General features: G+C 41.4%; 1 protein-coding gene across 3 annotated transcripts in view; it reads left to right on the top strand.

The window, feature by feature from the left end:
• Window positions 1-20,517, top strand: part of AP-1sigma (AP-1 complex subunit sigma-2) — a 72,984-nt gene that overhangs the window by 32,163 nt on the left and 20,304 nt on the right. For all 3 annotated transcript variants that reach the window (XM_080277724.1, XM_080277723.1, XM_080277722.1), the window contains exon 4: window positions 17,417-17,525. In XM_080277724.1, coding sequence (XP_080133850.1) covers window positions 17,417-17,525 — 109 coding nt within the window. The remainder of the gene's footprint in view (window positions 1-17,416; window positions 17,526-20,517) is intronic.

Below are 20,517 nucleotides of genomic sequence, written 5' to 3'. Positions count from 1 at the left end.
TCTAAACATAACACACTCTAGTTAATTTACGTTACATTGAAAGTCAATTAAATCTTTGTCTTTTCACTCAGAATTCTAATTTCTATGCACTGTTTTTTTCACTGCACAACACTGTAAATTCCAGTGTGGTCTAGTGGAGAAGTTCTAGGCGTCTAATCGCTGTCAGAGTCTGAGAGTAGCTCATGCAGGTGACCTAGGGGTGCGTCACTGGGTTGTGGTGATGGCGTACCCACTGCAGATGATTCTGACGAGAGGCGCAAACTCACATTGAGTGGTGACTCCACTGTGCCTGATGTGCTGGGCTGTGACTCGGAGCATGAGGGCCTGTCTTGGGGAGGCAATGGAGTGGAGCCAGGGCTGGGCACAGCGAGGGTCACAGGCCTGAAAAAGCTGTCAATGGTTGATTGACATAAGGAACGATGATTTTGACGATTAATGATGCGCTGCCAGAAAGCGCGCACTTCCTCCACAAGTCCCAAGGACTCCATCACCCTGTCGCAGTCCGGGTGCTCCACGTAGTCCATAACGAACTCTAGGTGTTCCCGGAATGTGCTCAGCTTGGGGATGGCTGGAGTAGTGTCACGCTGAGAGGAGTCCGCATCATCGTCATTGTCCTCGTCGGAATCTTCAAGCTGGGTACTGACACCTGCAATTGAAGATGCGATCTCGATATCAGACAATGTCTGATACCCAGGATCGCCCTCGTCGTCATCCAACGACTCATGTCCTTCTTGCACATCAACATCGTCCCCATGCGCACATAGACGTGCATGGAAGTCATCCATGTCAAAACCTAGGAAATTGTGCTCCACATCCGTTCCGAGAAGCAGACGAGACCAAGCATTTTCTAGAGTCTTGACAGGGATTTCCTTCCATGCACTGGCCCAGTTGTAGATGGTAGACTTGATGTTGTAGCGGCGAAGGTTTTCCAAAGTCTGCTGGCCTCGCGTGTCCCGTCCCTCCCTGCGCTCGTCCTCGTCCTCGAGAACAACCATCACCTCGTCCAGGAACTTTCATCGGTACAGCCTCTTCGTTGCCACGATCACTTCTTGGTCCATTGGTTGGATGAGAGCAGTAGTATTAGGTGGCAGAAACAGGCACCTAATGTGGCCATTCTCAGCCACCATGTCCTTGTCGCACGGGTGAGCAGGTGCATTGTCGAGGAGAAGGATGGCCTTTACCTGGTCGTGTAGGATTCCCAGTTTCTCCGTCTGGTAATGGATGACCTCCTTGACGAAATGGCGGTGGAACCAGTCTTTGAAGATCTGGGCAGTGAACCATACCTTCAAGGAATGGTACCAGACGACAGGAAGGACATCCATCACCCCACGAAGACACCGAGGCTGCTTTGCACGGCCAACAATAACGGGCTTGAGCCGGTGCATGCCGTTAGCATTAGCACAACACAAAGTAGATATCCGTTGCTTGCAGAGCTTGCGGCCAGGTACACGCTTCTCCGTCTCCTCGGCTAGAGTGTTCGTTGGCAAAGAGCGATAGAATAAGCCAGTTTCGTCAGCATTGTAGACTTGACCGAGAGTGAGGCCCTCCCTGTCGATCAAGCGCTTCACCTTGTGCCGAAACTCGTCTACTGCATCCTTGTTGGCGTCCAAAGCTTCGCCATGAGACACAGTTGGTAAGGCCATGTCGTAACTTGAACGCAAAGAGCCAACCCTCGGATGCCTTGAAGTCTAGGGCGTCGTGAAGCCTTGCAAACTTCTCAGCAGCAGCCTTCAGCTCCATACCACGTACCATCACACCAGCAGCACGTTGATGTCGATACCAAATCAGCGTGGAGCGGTCGACTTCTGCATACTTGGGAGTAAACATCACCTTCCTCTCCACGTTGTTTGCTTTTCGACAAGAAGTCAGCCGTGTACTGCATGAGTTTGTAGTGGGATCTCTTGATATCAAACAAAGTAGATTGGGTCAGGTTGAATTCACGAAGGATGCGTGAAGAAGACCATCCTGCATCCACCTTGTCCAATATCTCCCTCTTCTTCTCCAGAGTCAAAACCACTCTCTTCCTCTTCTCAGGCGGCGGGGCCATCATCACACACACGAAGAAGAGGCACGAGAGCAGCAGGAGAGCCTGCAGCGGATAAGGCACCACCACAAAAGTGAGCACGTGGGCAGCCATGACGACAAGCATGCACACACAATGAGAAACGGGTGGTAAGTGGGGAGGATGCAGGCACTCTAGCGGATGTCGGTGGAACGACGCACCAAAATACAGCTGGCCCTCGCCGCGCATGCCAGCTTCAAATTACAGGCGGGAAAAAGTCGGATTTTTTTCAAATTTTTTGCGGTTTTTGGCCCAATTTGGGAATATTGGATCCCGGGACGAAAATGTCTGGAAATTGGGCTTCCGGATATTATGGGGATTTCTGTACCTTTTTTGTATTATTTACCTTAACAACTATGCCAGCTTTAACACTTCAGTATACCATAAGAATGACAAATATTCCTAGAAAGGCCAATGAAATTCTGAAATAATTTCATACACTGGTTGCCATTTGCATTGAGCAGACAAACAATAACAGTGATGGTGCTGCATCCTAGTTGCCAAATGTGGCATCACAAAACACCACAACAGACACACAGTAGTTTGGAATGTTAATCCTAGTTTTCATATCCAATGCAGCAGTTGTGTGTGTGGTAGGTGGGGATGCTCATCATCCACTCACTCTGATTAGTGCTGCTTTGAGTGTATGCCCTTTCCTTTCTTCCATTCTTCCTTTTCTTTCTTTCTTTCCTCTTTCTTCTCCCTATGGGTAACACTACATAGAGTGACAAGTCAAATGATTTCCTGTATACTAGGAAACCATTTACTACACTGGGTGGTAACCATATAACCAAATTATGGCACCTGGTGGTTTAGTGGGTAATTAAAGGTGCTTCAATCGGATTGAGCCTGTGTAGATTTATATCCAAGGGTTGGTTGGGGTTTATTGCTCACTTAATGCCACTCAGGGATGAGTGAGGCTGGTCACTTTAATCTTAAATGTCAGGACCAACTGCCTAGCCCCAGGCTCCTACGCTCCTCATGGGGCAACGTAGGATTGGATGATGGATGGATGGATGAGCAGCTGTTGTGGTCAGAGATAGAGTTTTCGATATTCTAGCATTTTAAATTTTCTTTTGTCACTTACCCTTTGCTCAGAACCAATGCAGACACTGCTATAAAATTGCATTCAAGCTCAGTGTCATTCAGTACGCAATGGAACATGGCAATAGGGAAGCAGAGCGGTACTTTGGGCCACCACCATCGGAAAAAATGATACGAACTTGAAGAAAATGAGGAGTGGCTGAACGATGCTAGACGTAGTAAATACAATCTCCGTAGAGGAACTGTAAAATGGCCAGAAGTTGAAGAAGAACTAAAAATGTGGGTATTATATGAAAGGAGTTTGGGCAGTGCAGTATCTACAAGAATGGTGATAAACCAGTCGAGACAGATAGCAACAAGTGTGGTATTAATAATGATTTTGATGGTCCAGTGGACAATTTATTGTTTGAAGACAGTGATGACTCAGTTTCTGATTCAGAGAATGCCAGGAGTGAAGAGATATCTTTGGATGACAGCAGGGACGATTAGTTTTCAGACTTTGGGGATGATGATTTACCGGTACATGACATTAAAGATGATTTTCTGGGCTTTGATGATGATGATGATGATGATGATTGAAACACTTATGAGAGGCAGCATTAGCAGCTTTTTTTCCTGTTGCTTGTTGTGTACTAATATTCAAAGAAATGTCGTCTGTGTCACTTTGGAGCTATGGATTGGGAGGCCCTCAGGCAGTACTTCTTTGATTTTGCCTGGAATGATTATTGCTTCCATGGCCAAGAGCCATCTGGGTGTGTCTCGTGCATTATGGAGGTTATTCTCTTGGGCATGGAAGCATACATTCCTCTCTCATATCCTTTGACTAATGCAAGAAAGCCTTGGTTTAATCACGCTTGTTCTAATGCTGTTCGCAGCGAGGAGAGGACCAATAAAAGGTACCGGAGTCAACCCACCCCTGACTCACATCTTTTATACGTTTCTGCCCGGAATCATGCTAAGTCTGTTCTTCGCTCTGCTAAAAATAATTTCATCTGTACTAAATGCTTTCAGCTCTCTAACTCGAATTCTTCCTGCTCCTTCTGGCACCTTGCCAAAAACCTTTCAAACAACTTTACCTCATCATCCTTCCCTCCTCTTTTCTACTCTGATGGCTGTGTAGCTATTTCTTCTACTGATAAAGCATCGCTCAGACTTTCTCCTCCAATTCCACCTTAGATGTTTCTGGTGCTGTTCCTCCATCACTTTCCCCCTCTGACTTCCTCATGCCTGACATTAAAATTTCCTCAGCTGATGTATTTTCTGCCATCACAGGCCTCGATACTAATAAGGCATATGGGCCTCATGGAGTCCTTCCTGTTGTCCTCAAGAACTATGCTTCTGTGCTTACACCATGCCTAGGCAAATTCTTTTGCCTTTGTCTATCAACTTGTACCTTTCCTTCTTGCTGGAAGTTTGCTCTCATTCAGCCAGTCCCAAAGAAGGGTGACCATTCCCAACCTTCTAATTATCGTCCAATTGCTTTAACATCCTGTATCTCAAAAGTTTTTGAGTCAATTCTTAATAGAAAAATTTTAAAGCATTTTTCCTATCAGTATGGGTTCCATCAGGGACGCTTCACTGGCGATCTTCTCATCTACCTTTCAGGCTCCTGGTCGTCCTTTTTTCGGGACTTTGGCAAAAGCTTTGCCATTGCACTTGACATCTCAAAGGCTTTCGATCAAGTGTGGCATAAATCTTTAGTTTCCAAACTGCCCTCTTACGGTATGTATCCTTCTATCTGTGCCTTCATCTCTGGCTTCCTTTCTGGTCATTCTATAGCCGCTGTTGTAGACGGCCATCATTCTTCTCTTAGATCTGTTAACCCTTACACTGTGGGCTTGTTTTGCTTTTTCTTGAGGCTCCCGCGGGCATATTCGCTTTTCGATAGACTCTAAAAATATTTGCCAAAAATCAGTTATTAGTCCTAGAATATTAAAATCATATATGCTTATGGCACATACCTTCAGCTTTCTCCTGGGGTGTTTGTTGAGCCTTCGTCGAGTACCATAGGACTTGTGGAGACCTCTGAAGTTGGGTAACGAAGTCTCCACTTTACACTTCCCAACAACCCGTAATATGATTACCACAGTCTGATGTTATCACTAGAAACACAATTTTATGATTCTCAAATAGTTTGGAATCCATACTCCAAAAAAAAACACTGTGTAAGCAATGAAAATAACGAGAGCATGTGACCTTCCCACTTGCGCTAGTTCGCTGCTGGTGTTCTGTCATTTATTATTCATAAAAACACTCACAGTTTATATTTCTGTTACTATATAACACTTATATATATCTACAGTCTTTATCCATAAGTTTCCTTCGGTAATAGTAGTTTATTGTCACTGTAGGCATTCAATTTCTTTCAGTAAAATACGTAGCATTCACTTTCTCGTCCTGTATACTAGCATTGAGAGTGAATGTCTATTTCACCTTCTCTCTCATAACTCATAGTATTCATACATGCTAAAGTGAAACATTCACTTTCATTACCCATAGGGTATATACTCGTATTCTTATAATACTACTCATTTACATTTCTATTTACGTTCTCTATTTTATTTACATTATTTACATTTCTATTTTATTTACACTGTGCTATGCACTGTCACTTGAAGTAACTTATAAAATTATTTTCCACTGTTCACGTATATGTACATTCATTGCTTTCACTTGCTGTTTACACATTATTTACACATTATTTACAATTCCACTTGCACTGTTTTACTCAATAGAAAGATCGTAGTCACTCTTTTATCAATTGTCAGCCCTTTACCTCTTTCCACACGAGGTTTAGTAGGGGGTAAAGGTCACAGGGCCCTTTGCATGGGGCTGAAAAACGACGGTAGTTAGCAGGAGCAAACAGACATACCTTCACTTTGAAAGACGACAGTGAACTGATAGTGGTGGCCTCCTGCCGCCTGGTTTGGATGAGTGCAATACTACCAAGTTTAGCCTTGTGAGACCTGCTAATATGTAGCAATGAAATGATTGGCAGGAAACCAAGACAATACATAATAAATTAGGTAGTTCCAGGTGAATGTAAATATCACTTAGGCTTCTCCCTTCCCTCCTTATATGTATATTTATTACGAAAATAGATTGTACGGCATATTTGAAGGGGAAATAAACAGTGAACATTAGCGAATGAGTGCACATGTGGTGTTGTCAGGTGATAATTAGCCAATTCCAGGTGTATGGCACTATCACTTACCTTATTTCTTTTTTGTATATATTATTTGGTATAAGAATAGGGCATAGGGCTTATTTCAATGGATGAAATCAGTGGAAAATTCCAGGGAAGATTTACTTAGCATAGAATATAGTGTGGTGGCCTGCAATAATTAGGTAGTTCCAGGTTAATGTAAATATCACTTAGGCTTCTCCCTTCCTTTCTTATATATATTTTTATTACGAAAATAGATTATACAGCATATTTCAAGGGGAAATAAACAGCGAAAATTAGCAAACGAGTGCACGTGAGGTGTTGTCAGGTGATAATTAGCCAATTCTAGGTGTATGGCACTCTCACTTACCTTATTTCTTTCTTGTATATATTATTTGGTGTAAGAATGGGGCATAGGGCTTATTTCAATGGATGAAATCAGTGAAAAATTCCAAGGAAGATTTACTTAGCGTAGCACGGCCGGGCAGGCGAGAGGATAGGGTAATGGAGGGGAGGTAGGGAGGGGAGTCAAGAACGGGGAGAAATGGCTAAATTGTCAACAATGGATGGGAGTACAGATGAGATTAAGAGTGCTGACTAGTGTTGGACATAGGCAGTACTGATAGATGATACAAGCCACCACTTGAAAGCCCGGGCGAATTCAAAATAACACAGAATCACAGAAGTGACGCCCTGCGGTATGATCTTTTGCTCCCAAGCGTTACAAAAGTGACGCCCCGCGGTTAAGGGGTTAACAGTGGCGTTCCTCAGGGCTCCGTCCTATCACCAACTCTCTTCCTTTTATTCATCAATGACCTTCTAAGCTGTACATCTAACCCTATCCACTCATACACTGATGACTCCTCCCTTCACCTTTCCATTCGGTTCCCGCAACGTCCATCTCAGCAGTTACTTCAACAAACAAGGGATGAGGCTATGACATACTTAATGTCTTACTTGGCTTGTATCTCTGACTGGGGTAAAAATAATCTGGTTCTTTTTAATGCATCAAAGACTCAGTTTTTACACCTATCAACCCGACAAAATCTTCCACAGGTATACCCACTAATGTGTAATATTATTCAGCTTAATCCTGCATCATCCTTGAACATGCTTCAGGTTTTATTTCCTCAGACCTTGTTTTGGAAAGATCATATTACATCTCTTGTAAAATCTGCTTCCAAGAGATTAAGTGTGCTAAGCTGACTCCATTCCTTCTTTACCCCTGACAATTGTTGACTCTATACAGGGGTTTTATCCGCCCCTGTGTGGAGTACAACTTTCATGTGTGGGGAGGCTTCCTACACACAGCTCTTCTCAATAGGGTGGAATCAAAGGCTTTTCGTCTCATTAACCCCTACACCGCGGGCTTGTTTACCAATAACTTGCGTGTGCCGCGGGGTTATTTGGGCTCTGACAGACTCTCAAAAAATATTTGCCAAAAATCAGTTATTAGTCCTAGAATAATAAAATTACATATGCTTATGGCACATACCTTCAGCTTTCTCCTGGAATGATTGTTGAGCCTTCGTCGGTTACCGTAGGACTTGTTGAAACCTCTGAAGTAGGGTAACGAAGTCTCCACTTTACACTTCCCGACAACCCGTAATATGATTACCACAGCCAGATACAAACACTATAAACACTATTCTACAATTTTCAAGTAGTTTGGGATCCACACTTAAAAAAAAAAAACACTGTGAAAGCAATGGAAATTACGAGCGCGTCTGATCGTCGCACTGGCACTAGTTCGCTTTTGTTACTCTGTCATTTATTATTCATAAAACCCCTCACACTTTATATTTCTATTACTATATAACACTTATATATATCTACAGTCTTTATCCATAAGTTTCCTTCAGTAGTATTAGTTTATTGTCACTGTAGGGATTCAATTTCTTTCAGTAAAATACGTAGCATTCACTTTCTCGTCCTGTATACTGGCATTGAGAGTGAATGTCACTTTCATCTTCACTCTCATAACTCATAGCATTCAGACATGCTAGAGTGAAACTTTCACTTTCGTTACTCCTAGGGTATATACTCGTATTCTTATAATACTACTCATTTACATTTCTATTTACGTTCTCTATTTTATTTACGTTATTTACATTTCTATTTTATTTACACTGTGTTGTGCACTGTCACTTGAAATAACTTATAAAACTATTTTCCATTGTTCACGTATATTTACATTCATTACTTTCACTTGCTGTTTACACATTATTTACACATTATTTACAATTCCACTTGCACTGTTTTACTCAATAGAAAGATCGTAGTCACTCTTTTATCAATTGTCAGCCCTTTACCTCTTTCCACATGAGGTTTAGTAGGGGGTAAAGGTCACACAGCCATTTGCATGGGGGTGAAAAAAGGCCTTGAAGTCAGCAAGAAGAAACATACGTCCCCTCACTTCGGAAGATGAGAGTAAACTGATAATGCAGGGCCAGCCTGGAGGCCTTTTTAGGGGTTATTCAGAGTTACCAATATTGGTTCTTGAAACAGCTAAGTCTAGCACTGATATGATTGGCAGGAAATCTAGACAATACATTATAAATTTGGTAGTTCCAGGTGAATGTAAATATCACTTAGGCTTCTCCCTTCCCTCCTTACATGTATATTTATTACGAAAATAGATTAGAGGCCTACTTAGGAGATATATAATCAGAGCTACCAATGTTAAATCTTGAAACAGCTTTGTGTAGCACTGATATGATTGGCAGGAAATCTAGACGATACATTATAAATTAGGTAGTTCCAGGTGAATGTAAATATCACTTAGGCTTCTCCCTTCCCTCCTTACATGTATATTTATTACGAAAATAGATTATACGGCATATTTCAAGGGGAAAAAAACAGTGAAAATTAGCGAACGAGTGCACGTGAGGTGTTGTCAGGTGATAATTAGCCAATTCCAGGTGTATGGCACTCTCACTTACCTTATTTCTTTCTTGTATATATTATTTGGTATAAGAATAGGACATAGGGCTTATTTCAATGGATGAAATCAGTGAAAAATTCCAAGGAAGATTTACTTAGCGTAGCATGGCCGGGCAGGCGAGAGGATAGGGTAATGGAGGGGGGGTAGGGAGGGGAGTCAAGAACGGGGAGAAATGGCTAAATTGTCAACAATGGATGGGAGTACAGATGGGATTAGGAGTGCTGACTAGTGTTGGACATTGGCAGTACTGATAGATGATACAAGCCCCCACTTGGAAGCCCGGGTGAATTCAAAATAACACAGAATCACAAAAGCGACGCCCCACGGTATGATCCCTTGCTCCCAAGCGTCACGAAAGTGACGCCCCGTGGTTAAGGGGTTAACTCTCCTCCTCTTACTGACTCCCTTCAACCTCTGTCTCTTTGCCGCACTGTTGCATCTTTATCTCTTTTCTATCGCTACTTCAATGGTCACTGCTCCTCTGAACTGTCTGCATGCATTCCTCCACCTCTACGACAGGCGCATAGCACCGATCAAGCAGCAAACTCTCATCCCTTTTCTGTCCAACTCTATAATGCAATAGTTAACCGTTACTCCCAGTCCTTCATTTATGCAACAGGTCAACTCCGGAACTTTCTCCCTCTGTCTGTATTTCCTGCTTCCTATGATCTCCAGTCTTTCAAATGCAGTGTATCCAGGCATCTCAAAATGATCGGATCTTGAATTTGGCTCTCTCATGTATTTTGTTTTTCTCTTGGAAGATGCAATTTTGTGGGCTCGCAGCCCTTGGTCCTTCTTCCTCACATAGGAAAGAAAAAAAATTGCATTTACTGCTGCATGGACATGACACTGGAATTTATTTCTGAATGCTTTGTACCAGTTTTTATTGAAATACTGATGTTTCCTGTGTATGCATGTACTGGAGTTGCAAGATTCATTCAAATTCACAGTATGGTATTGTTTTTTGGTTCTTGCCTTGTACCAGTTTTTACTGAAATACTGTCATTTCCTTTGTTTGCATGAACTGGACTACAGGAATGCATTCAGATTTGGAATTGCACAGTATTTTGCTCCTTGTTTTGTACAGTTACCAGATTTTACAGAAATATTTGCTTTGCCTGGATGCATCATCGCTGTAGGTATTTACGCAGATTTATTGTGTTGGTATATTACTGCTTGCTTTGTGTGTGTTTTTGCTGATATATTGGAATTTGCTTTGTTTGCATATATAGTACTGTAATTTATTTACCAACACCTACAGTAATCCCTGTACTATCCGGACGCCCACTATGCGGACTCCTCACTTACCGGACATTTGGGCCTGGGCCTTTGGAACCCAGCAATGGCAAAAAAAAAGAATGTCAACCGTAGTTTGAAATTGGCGCGCCGCTGCTTGCCCCCCATCCCTCCCCAGTTACCACCTAACTGTCATCCTGACCAGACGCTCATTCAATGGATGCTGCACGTGCTCGTTTTTATGAATAAACAGTGAATAAACTGCAATACCTCGCCACTAGACCACATGGGAATTTATAGTGATGTGCAGTGTTATGAAATTAGAATTCAGAGTGCAAAGATTAAGTACAGAGTGTAAACTGATGGTTGAAAATGACATGGTGCAATCAAGAACAGAATGTGCAGTGTTAAACAGGTATAACTCATAGTGTAAAGGATTAAGTGCAGCACAACACTGGATTACCGTATGTACTTCAAGAGCATTTTCACCAGAGAGGAGGCGGGTTAACCTTCGTAACGAATGGCCACGGACGTGTTGTAAGTACCGTGTACACTGCTAAACATTTCCGATACTTCTAATTCCTCATTCTCTGGTTCCTTTTCATTTAGTTCATACTTTCTGTCCCTTATTTGTGTGAATAGGGTCTTAAAAAGGTGTTATGCATGTCCGGTAGAGAGTTATGAAGGTGGTTTTCTGAGTTAGGCTGGGTTAGGGTTCATAAGTACCGGTCCAGGAGGCTTGGGCCCACTTTCCGGATGGACCCACTTTCTGGACATGCCTTTGGCTCTGTTACATTGGATAGTGGATTGATTACTGTTTTTCTGTTCTGTTGCTTGCTGTGTACCATTGTTTACTGATACCAGTAATATCTGTTTAGCTATTGTGAATTTACTATACAGTCACCTCTCACATAACGTGTGATCAGAGAGCGCAGAAACAGTCATAGCATGGCCCATTTTTTTTTTTAGTCCAAGATATAGTCAAAACAATTTTGACAAATATTACGCGGGTGGAGAAGTTGCCCATTTCTTAAAAGAACGTACTACTCTGCTACGATAGTGAAAACATGGCTTAAAAGCCAAAGATTATGGAATATTTATTCATTTCACGAGACAACTGGTCAAAACACAGTAAAAAACAGACAAAATGTGGGCTGATTTAGTCATAACGCGTTGCATCTGTCCGTGACTTATGCATGTCAACATGTCTGCACAGGGTGTCGTCGCGGTCTACTGAACATTCCTGTGCCACTCCAGTGGACTCTCTCCCCAGTCTGCCTCCACACGTGCTGTGTGTTAACTTTGCTCCTTTTTTTTTTTTTTTTTTTTTTTTTTTTTTTTTTTTTGCCACATGATCCAGCCTAACCATGCCACCCTACCGTGACTCAGCAAGACGGCGGAAGAGTTTGACCCAGGAGCAGAAGCTTGATGTGATCAAGTGGAAGGAGAAAGGAGAACATAATTATTGTGCCATCGCCAAAAAGTGCCAAGTCAACGAGTCAACTATTTGTCTGACCCAGCTCTTGTTATGATGGAAAGGTACCTGGTCATGTACAGTAATCCCGTATGTTTCACGAGTTTTTATATTACGGTTTTGCCCTCTTGCAGATTTTCTTAGCATTAATAAGTTTAACTAAAATATCCTTGAATATACGGAAAACAAAAAATTTGAAATTCCCGCTCACACCACCCTCTATCCCTTTCCCGTGGTCCCTCTGCCCTGCATCCCTCAGTCCATGCCTGTCTGCCTCACCTGCTTGGTGCACTTGTAACCACGCTGTGATACAAGCCACTTCCCTCCCACGTGCTTTCCACATGGCCCCAGGATGTAAGCCAGCTTCACTGAAGGCTAATAATACAATCAGTAAGAACTCCAAAGTGACAAAACGATCAAGAAAAGTTATGACCTTAGCAGAGAAAATTGTGTTACTGGACAAGCTAAGAAATGGCATGAGCTACGCCGCATGTAGTCGTGAGTATGGAGTGAACGAATCGACAGTGTGTTACATTAAGAAAAGTGAAAAAGAAATAAGACATGCAGTTGCTAGCTGTGCATCAACGTCAGCAAAGGTGTCACAACATGTTCGTGATAATGCTCTGATCAAAATGGAAAAGGCGCTGAACATATGGATTGAAGATTTGAACTGCCAACATATTCCTGTTGACACAAATTCAGTAAGAGAAAAGGCCAAGGATTTGTACAATCATTTCAGTGATGGAGAGAGAGATGGGAAGCACATATTTATGGCTAACAAAGGCTGGTTTGAGAACTTTAAGAAGAGATTCTCACTCCATAATCTCAGGATTACTAGCGAATCAGCTTCTGCTGATCGTGTGGCAGCAGAAACGTATCCAGCAGAAATTGAAAAATTAGTGAAGGACAAAGGGTATCTGCTGGAACAAGTTCTCAATGCCGATGAGACTGGGCTGTGGTGGAAAAAAATGCCCAGCAGAACTTTTATATCTCGAGAGGAGAGACAGGCACCTGGATTTAAAGCTCAGAAGGACAGAGTATCGCTGCTATTCTGTGGGAATGCAGCTGGTCATATGATCACGCCTATGCTGCTATACAGGGCTAAAAAACCACGTGCACTTAAAGGGAAAGACTTAAATCAGCTGCCAGTGTTTTATCGTAGCAACAAGAAAGCGTGGATGACGGCAGTATTGTTGAGTGACTGGTTCCATAACTGTTTTGTTCCCGAGGTTGAAAGATACTTGAAGGCAAAGGGGATAGACTTTAAAGTGCTGCTGATAATAGATAACTGCCCAGGTCACCCTGAATCAATTAAATTTGCACACCCTAACATCGAGGTAGTTTTTCTACCAAAGAACACCACATCACTCATTCAGCCACTTGATCAGGGCATCATTGCTGTTTTCAAGGCAGAATACGTGGCACGAAGCTTTGCTATGATTAGACAAGCCATAGAAGAAGGAGATAACATCAAAATGTGGTGGAAGAAATTCAACGTAGCCAACTGCATCATGTTAATTCAACAGTGCCATGAGGAACTCTCTGCTAGCTGCATCAACTCCTGTTGGAAGAAATTGTGGCCTTCAGTTGTGAATGACTTTGCAGGATTCCCAACTGTTGATGCTGAACTTGTAAGAATTAAAAATCTCTCGAGGACTGTCGGAGGTGAAGGGTTTTCTGACCTGCAAGAAAATGAAATTTGGGAGGAACTGCTGGGGAATGCAGGAGAAGAACTGATGACACAAGAATTGGAAGAACTGCTCAATGAAGAAGAGGAAGAGGAATCTGGTAGAAATGATTTACCACAGGCGTGGACACTAGAAAAGCTTGGGGAAATCACTCACAGTATGAGGCATACCATCTCCCCGCTAATGTCATATGACCCATCACTGGACAGGGCATTAAAAGTGAAGAATGGGATGGAAGCTGTGTTTGCTCCCTACCGTGAAGTAATGAAGGAGATGAAACGTGAAAGGGAGCAACTTCCAATAACTGTTTTTCTCAAAGAAAAACCAACGCAGCCCTGCATCTGCCCTGCTGTCTACATCTGGCAACTCATCCTCTCCTGCCTCACCACGCATGGAGGACGAGTCAGCTGACGATCCCTCTCCTAACTCCCCTGCCTCGTCTGATGTCTCTGAGTGAAACTCTTCTGTAACTCAAGATATGTAAAATGATGATAAACAGACATTAACTAAAAATATTACAGTACTTATAGACATGAATTAAAGTTTTATGTGGTGCACACCTTGGGAAAAAAAAAAAAAAAAAAAAATACGTACAGTACGTGATACTGAGCAAAAAAGTCAGGTAACAAGTTTAATAATTTCAACTTAACTTGTGGTGTAATGATTGAAAAATCATTTTGACACATTGTGAGTCTTCGAGTGGCGTTGGTGGCTGGCAGCAAACAGTAAATAGCTGGCAGTGGTCGGGGGAGGTGCGACTGTGAGTGGGGAGACATGCGACCATGCGAGTGTTTGCTATCACCAGTTACTGCATCTTCTTATTTTGTACTGTTTTGTGTAGATAATTGTGTATTACAGTACGGTGTTTATGTTTTTCCTTTATAATGGAGTATGTACTTTCAATCTTGTAAGAAGGTATTTCGGGATGAGTATGGAGGTTTCGGGACAATTTGCCGTCAAGTCAAATTGCCGTCACAACAAAAACAAGACAATTCGCCTTCATTAATGAAGATAGCTATGGACGACGCTAGAATATAATTCAAAGGCGACTACAGTGAGGAAGAAACAAGTTAATTATTGACTAAAGGTGCAACTAATAAATAATATCCAGAGCCTACGCTATTGAACATAGACTTTGCTGGATCCCCCTGCAATATAGTTATTAAAGTATTGATTAATTAATAATAAGTATATTTATAAAAGTATTGATTAATTAACAATGAGTATATTTATAGAATGGCGGGGAATCGTCCATGTTTTGAAAGGGAATTGTCTGACGGCGAATTCTCTTGCAACCAGTATGGACATGGACTGTGTGATGGGTAGCATGATGGACACAAGTGCAAGATTCAATTGTTAAATAGAGCATTCGCAAATTTGGCTTCTCGTGGGGGTTACAAGAAAGTAACTACCACAAAATATGTGAGATTACTGTACTGCAACCGACGGGAAAGGGAAGGAGTTCCAAACAGCTTTATAAATGTATGAAGGACTCTGTGCAGCCGACATGGCCAGAGGACCATGTTGGGGACCAGTAGTAGTCCTGCCCTGCCTTGAAACCCCACTCCCCCTCCCCCCAGGAAGCCCACAAACTCTTCAGTTCAAGGTGAGGAATCTTCCAGTGTTTGTATATACTGAAGTCATTTTTAGGTAGGTAAAAGTCCTGGGAAAAATCCCAGAAACTTGCTGGGGCTGACTTGGGTACCATGAAACCCTTTTAACATGTAAACATATGGCTGTATAATGCGGAATTTCATAAAGCGTGACCTGCCAGGAACAATATTTGTGCATTATGTGAGAGGTGACTGTATGTGCAGATGTTTCCCAGAAAACACCAAAATTATTTTCAATAAATGTGTGATAAAATGTACTAAAATTGTTTTTTACTAAAAAAACTTTTAAAATGGGGGTTCATTTTATAGGCAGGCAAATACGGTAGTTGTTTTCTGAGAGAGGCACTAACTCTCCGCCAACCCACTTGTTGACACGTAGGGAACACGTGTTGGTTGATTATAAGGTTAGCACTTAGCGTATTAAATGAATTCGTGGTTTACAGGAAATCATTTAGCTTGCCTATATACTGTATAAGAGTACAGGTATGTATTGGATATCCGGGAAAAATTGGTAACCGGGAAGGTAAATTCCCCAAGCTTCCCGGTTAACTGGGATTGTACTGTATATACGTACAGTACTACTGGACCATTGTCTGTATGTATAAGGGTTTATCCAGCTACTCATCGTAGGTGCTTGGACTGAAACTGATGAAACTACTTGTTAGGGCTCCAGATTTTTTTTTTTTTTTTTTTTTTTTTTTTTTCCCCCCCCCACATTCTGAAAAACATTTTATTTGCAAAATTATTGTAGTTGCTCCTTAATAGTTATTGTTCTGTGATGGAGCCAGTGGAACAAGTCCATTTTCTTTGAGTTTTACTACATACTGGTTTATGTACTCATATTTAGCTCATTTCAAAGTTTTGATGAATAAAGGTCATGGACCAAATGAGTGTTCTTATGTGATTATGTGTAAAAGAAAAGTGTCTGTATTGGTAGGAGTCTTTGAGTAAGAAAGAGGGAAGTCTGTAGATAGTTGTAGAAGAGCATATGCTTACATAGAGAGACTAGTTGGAACTACAATTAGGAAATGGTATACATGAGTGTGTAGTTGGAAGGAGATGTGGAGGACCAGCAAAATTTTTTTACTGTGTGTTATTGTTGAAAATGTTCAGTTAGTAAGCAAAAGAACTGACAAAAACAGAGCATATGTAAGGATTGTACTCCCTTATCTTGACAACCAACAATGTCTGTGCCCCACAAGTGACATGAAACTTGTGAAATGAAGCCAAGAAGGCTTGAGGAATGAGTGAGTGAGTGTATTGCCCACATAACAAGGGATAGTTTTCCTAATTTGTGCTTTCATTTATCGTTCGTGTATCATACCTGCCCTTTTGTAACAGTAGCTAGTCAGGTTGTGATGATGATGATGATACCAACTGATTCATTGTATAGTTTGCAAAGATTTAGAACTGCAGTAGTCACTTGTGTAGCTGAACCTGCATTATACAGACCTCAACATTTTCCAGACCTCCATATTGAATAATTAACAAAAGTAATAAATAATAACAAATACCTGAAAGAAAGGAATTTTATAATTTTGTGCGCATGGTGAACTTAGCGCAGTGGCCGGTAGGTGGCAGAGCAAATCAAAACAATAACCTGCTGCCCCTATTCCCAAGGCTGGCAAAGTCAAGGAAGCTTTTGAGACCCACATTGATTACTATGACCACCCAAATGCTATACCATCCTTCCAAAAGACATCAAGCTCCCTCCAAGAATTTTGTGACCAGTTCGTCAGAAATCAGAGCAAATGGGTGTTCAAGCAAACAACAATTGACACCATCTTCAAGCCAACCACTCCTGTAACATCACCTTCACCATGCCCACACCATCATGCAACCAACCATTTACCTAAACAGCACCTCATCCAACTACAATACCCATGATTGACGACAACATTGAGGATGAGATTGAGGAGGCAGGCTTGTAAATTAGTGAGTAATGTAATGCATGTATACTGTACAGTGTACAGACAGTTCTGTGCCCCAGATATTATTATATATCATTATCCAAATTTGTTGCATTTTCCGACCCTCCTTTGGCCCAATTAGTTCAGATACATGAGTGATTACTGTAGAAACTGATCAGGTTAAATGCCGTCATAAGATGGAAGAGTTAGGACAGCTATGATTTTGGTATCTGTGATTTTCAACTAATTTTATCTTGAATTTTGCTCATATCTGCTCAGGTATGCCTCACTGTACTTCTGCTGTGCCATTGAACAACAAGACAATGAGTTGCTGACACTGGAGGTGATTCATCGTTATGTGGAACTTCTAGACAAGTACTTTGGCAGTGTAAGTTGATGTGAGAAAGTAGTGATGTGGTGAATAAGTTGAGGGATGGTGGGTGAGTGGATATTGTAGTTAATGTGGCTGCAGCTCATTTGGATGTGAACCCAATGGTCTGTGGGACACAGATCACTTGAGCTGGGTGGTCCCCAAAATTTTCAACTGAAATTATGTTGAAGGATTATCTGACTTGTGAGAGTGAGGTGTATGAGTTAAGTAAGTATATTGTTGTGTGAGGGGCTGCATTACAAGGGCTGAGTGCATAGTTCATGAGTTGTATTTTATGTTGGTTCTGAAGAGGACAAAGGTGATGGCCACATTATAGGTTGGCTAGGGGTACTGGAAGGCCAGGTTTTGTGGGATGAAGCAAGCAGTTTTTAATTGATAATTATAAATCTTTAAAAAAAATAAATAGCATATGACAAAGTGAGTAAGGAAGGATAATGGAAGATTATATGGATAGAAAACTGTTGCATGCTGCAAAGAGTTATTATAATGGTAATGTATGTGTAAGAGGAAACAAATATCTTAGTGAATGGTTCAGTAACAGGTGCTGGAGTGAGACAAGGATGTGTGATATCCTTATGGCTATTTAGTGTCTGGATTGGGTTGTGAGGGAGATTAAAACTCAGGTTGTGAAAAATGGGGTGGGTTTTTGATATGTAGAGTTTCTCAGATTTGAAGTATGTAAAAATTTTCTTACTAGTAATGAACAGGATTTTTAATTTTATTTTTTTTTGTTTAGTTTACTGTTTTGTGAATGTGGTTTCAGAGTCAATGTTTTGTGGTTTCAAAGTCAATGTAGGTAAATGTAAAGTGATGGGTGTTCGAGAGACACAGGGTGACTCTAAGTATGATATGCTGGTAAATGTAGACACTTGTTTTTGTTGTCATTGTGGCTCCAAGCTCATCTGAATATGAACCCAGTGGACTGCAGGCTGAAGTTCCCCCTTTGCAGTCCACCATCTTCCTCATGGAATATAGGGAGGGAGATGAGAGACATTTTTATAACTAGGCAAGATTATATTGATCTCACTGCTTGAAGGCATCCCTCACCACCACCGGAGAAATTCTTGAATTGGTTAATTCAGTGCAGTAGTAGGGAGGTAAATATGTAAAGGAAGTGGAGTGTTAACCATAAGGAAGAAAAGTCGTTGGTGCTTTGATGGCTATGATAATGAAACAGGGAAGTGAGTGTAGAGGTTGCACTCTCTAAGTCAGTCTCTTACACTGTGTTTATGCTTTGTCACATCATAGGTACTTCATGATGTAATTTGTTTAATCAACTCATTATTGAATTATGCCCCTTGAGCATCATGCACATTTCACTATTGTACATTGGTGCTAGAACTGATATACCATCATGGCTTTTATACTCTACAGTAATATACCACGAGCTACAGTGTCTTCATCTATAATTTAGGGTGCCGGTATCATACATACAGTCAAACCTCCATGATCACGGTTAATTGTTCTGTGAAACTACTACAACAAAGAAAACCTACAGCAACCAGATGAAGCAGTAAATGGGAATTAATTTATTTGTTTCCACAATACCCAAATATTATCCCCTAAACAGAAAATCATTGGGAGAACCATTGGTGGATTGGTCAACACATCCAGCTTGCTGGAAGAATCAAAGTTCAATTCTTAGGCTGGTCAGTTAAACAAAATTGTCTGGCGTTATCAAGAATAACTTTTTAAAAATATGCCACAAGGTCAAAACAATAAGAATGTGTGGAGACAAGATGGAGGCATGGGGGCACAGAGGTATTGCGCCTGACTCGAGACCGAAAAGTCGTGAGTTCGCGCTGCATCTGGGTAATTGCCCTGCTGGGAGAGATAGCACCCTCCTGTCACCTAGCTGGTTGTAGCATCTGTGGCTCAGTGGATTAGAGTGCTCTGACCGAAGGGTCAGAGGTTCGAGCCCACTGAAGTGTTGTTGGTAGACATCAGAAAGGGCATCCAGTCATGAAGTTCTACACGCTTCAAAAACCAGAATCCTCTACCCATGGGCAATGCCTTAGCCCATTTAAAAAAAAAATAAAAAATGGAGGAACTAGATCGGTGATGTTTACACCAGTTTTGCTAATCTTGGTTGTGAACCAGAATGCCCCTTTCTCTCATCAGAAAGCCCTTTTCTCTTTTATATTTCACTAACTAATGAGCTAACATTCTTTGCAATCAATTTTTGTCCATGTAGTCTCAGTTAACCATTCTTAACCTCCAGTCACTGTCCTTGTGAGTATGACATTTCTCATAATTCAAGCAACATTTTAATTGCAGTATTTAACAATATTAATTTGTTCGCAGTTTTCACCCCACTCGAATCAACAGCTTATTTCCATCACAAATACCTATGAAGGCACTTTATAAGGGAGGGTGGAGTGTATGAAACATGACTACTTTTCTGGGTTGTTGATGTGACTGGAGGCTGGTTGCCCCAAGGCAAACCGCTACCATAGTAGTGACCTACCTGTCTGCCAGCCCATATCGTGATGTATATTTTCACCTACCTGTCTGGTCAGCATGGTGCATGAATAGCTATTGGGTATGATTTAATGTAGTAAGAGATTTTTATTATGCTAAAAACAGTAAAGTAGTTTAATTATCTTTTGTGGTGTGAAATGCCCTGATGTGTTTTACGCTACATTATATATTTTTATTTTTTGTATTTTAGCCCTTTCATTCCAAGGAGGAACACAATATTTTTTTGGCTCTCCCTTTGATTTTCCTCTGTTTGTCTAGTAGCCTGATTGCTGTCAAGGCAATTTAACCTGCGGTTTTAAAGGTAATACTATTTTTCATAGGACCGCAAAAAAAAAACACCATAGCAAAACCAGCAGTGAAGGAGGTTTAACTGTACTAAGGTTGGGGCCAGTTTTAGAATAAAATTCCATGGTATTGAAAGCTTGATGGTAATTTTTAACTCTTTCAGCCCAGGAGGTGTATAAAATAAAGTGTAGTCTAGCTCTAGTCAGAATAAGTCAAATTGGCA

Source organism: Coenobita brevimanus, chromosome 71, assembly GCF_032717465.1.
Source record: "Coenobita brevimanus isolate Jiangsu-jjx chromosome 71, ASM3271746v2, whole genome shotgun sequence".
NCBI classification, from domain to species: Eukaryota; Metazoa; Arthropoda; class Malacostraca; order Decapoda; family Coenobitidae; genus Coenobita; species Coenobita brevimanus.
Note: the sequence above shows the minus strand (reverse complement) of the source record. Positions and strands in the feature narration are given on the sequence as shown.